The sequence below is a fragment of the Hippopotamus amphibius genome, chromosome 15, assembly GCF_030028045.1.
Source record: "Hippopotamus amphibius kiboko isolate mHipAmp2 chromosome 15, mHipAmp2.hap2, whole genome shotgun sequence".
Taxonomy (NCBI): Eukaryota; Metazoa; Chordata; class Mammalia; order Artiodactyla; family Hippopotamidae; genus Hippopotamus; species Hippopotamus amphibius.
The window spans coordinates 23047604-23049997 of record NC_080200.1 but is presented as its reverse complement, the minus strand read 5'-3'; the positions used below and the strand labels follow the sequence as shown (position 1 = coordinate 23049997).

The window sequence follows — 2394 nt, the reverse complement described above, 5'->3', positions numbered from 1 at the left end:
CCAACCTCTTTCAGTAGAACTAAAGAATACGGGAGAGTAGAGAATAAAATCTCATCTGAGAGATATTATCTAATATGACAGTTGTAGTGACTACTCAAGATGTAAACAGAGTATATGCAGAGTGTGGGGGTGGTTGCCAGAAAGTCCTTGATATTTCTAATACCTAGTAATTAGACATAATTTGGCCCACTCATTGTAAAATGAACTTTACAATTTCCTTGATCATGTTGGCATCTCCAGTTCCTTATTGTTGATCCCCAGGCACACCTGATATTAAATTAATTCCTTAGGCTGCACCACCCTAAAAGGAACATGGACTTGTGATTCCTGTTCAGCTCAGGGTAAGGACTTCTGAATCCCTGATTAAGTCACAGCTAAATCTCTGAAATGTACTTTCCCTATATTGAAGGAAAGAACAACTGTTACTTCTGATTATAGGTCTATTATGAGAAGAACATGGATTTTTCTGACTTTTAATTTTATGTAATCATTCATAAAACATGTTTTAGACATATTGAAAAATAAGTGAAAAATAGTAGAAAGGTTATGCTGAGAGACAACTACAGGTAGACAGTTTTCATTTTTATTATTACATGCCAAAGAATCACTTTAATTGATGGCATACCAGTAAAAATTAAACATTTTTAAATTAATAGGGAAAATATACAATGAACAAAAAACATGAGGCTGGAAAACATTTGTGTGTGTGTGTGTATATATATATATATACACACTATACACACATATGTTGGGTTGGCCAAAAATTTCATTCAGGCTTTTCAGTAAGATGTTACAGAAAAACCCAAATGAACTTTTTGGTCAACCCAATACATAAACATATATGAACATAAACAAACATATAGATATAGATATATAGATATTTGCAAGAAAATTTTGACTAGAAATGATCTTCTCCTCCTCTAGATTAATTTTAGTCCTTGCATTTAATAATAGAATAATATTTTTCATGGTTGTATGCTGATTAATAAATCTGTATCCAACATCTAGTACTCATGAGAAGATTTTCTTTACATTTTCACAGAACAGATTCTCTGAATTACTCTTCTCAGGGCCCCCATCACCTCCCTGTTTCTCAGGCTATAGATAATAGGATTGAGCATTGGGGTAAGGATAGTGTAGAAAACAGCAAGAACTTTGTCCTCTATTGGAGCATGGAGAAATTTTGGACGTAGATAAGTGTAAGCAAATGGTGCAGAGTAGAAAATTACCACAGTGAGGTGGGTGCTGCATGTTGAATAGGCCTTCTTCTTTCCTTCTGCTGAGTGCATGCGATAGACAGCAAGGAGAACACGACCGTAGGAAAATGCAATACAGGTGAAAGGCAACAAAAGGAAGAGGATGGTGCTCACAAACACTGTGTACTCATAAACCCAGGTGTCCATGCAGGCCAGAGTCAACATGGCTGGAACATCACAGAAGAAATGATTGATGACCCTGGATTGGCAGTAAGGGATCTGGAGGGCATATACGGTGTGAGCACAGGAATTGACTGAGCCTAGGAGCCAAGAACCTATTGTCATAAACACACACACTCTTCTGCTGATTCTGGTGGGATAGTGAAGAGGAAAGCAAATGGCCACATAACGATCATAAGCCATAGAGGCCAAGAGCAATCCTTCTGCACCTGCTAACATCAAAAAGAAAAAGCTCTGAATCCCACACCCAATGAAGGAGATAGACTTGTTTCCAAATAGAAAATTGAAGATCATTTTGGGCACAATGGTGGAGATGTAGGTCAGGTCCATGAGGGAGAGTTGACTAAGTAGGAAATACATGGGTTTGTGAAGATGGGAGTCCAGAAAGATGAGAAGGACCATGGAGAGGTTACCAAATAGAGCCATTAGGAAAATGAGAACAATGAGAATAAAAAGAAACAGGCCAGTTCTTGAAGGGGGGAACAACCCCAATAAGAGGAAATCAGTTGATGTTTGATTATAATTTTCCATGTGTCATTTACATAATTTTTCCTAAAGGCAGACAACCAAAGCAAGAAAGCTAAGTTTAAAACAATAAGCTATTTTTAAGTTATTCTTTAATCTTACTGTGCATTATTCAGAATATTACAGCTCTTAAATAAGGAAGTGAACTTACTAATTTTGGAAAAGAAAAGTTATCTTTTTGATCCAGAGAGTAAAATTTGAAAATGCAAACATTTTCTGCCAGTGTGTTTTCCAAGAAATCTTTAAACCTATAAAAAATATGTTTTAACATTATTTGGATAAATATCTTTTACTATCCTACACAAACTTAAGTCACATTGAAATCAGATGTGGTACTCAAAATATATTCATAGGAAATCAATGTAAATTCATACATTATGTAATTATACTATGAATAAATATTTATTATCATTAAGAAATGTTTTGTTTTTCC

General features: G+C 35.2%; 1 protein-coding gene across 1 annotated transcript; it reads right to left on the bottom strand.

The window, feature by feature from the left end:
• Nucleotides 1-1028: 1028 nt before the first annotated feature.
• On the bottom strand, nucleotides 1029-1967 carry LOC130837208 (olfactory receptor 2L2-like). Its single transcript, XM_057710025.1, has one exon. The coding sequence runs from the start codon at nucleotides 1965-1967 to the stop codon at nucleotides 1029-1031; it is 939 nt and encodes a 312-aa protein (XP_057566008.1).
• Nucleotides 1968-2394: the final 427 nt, after the last annotated feature.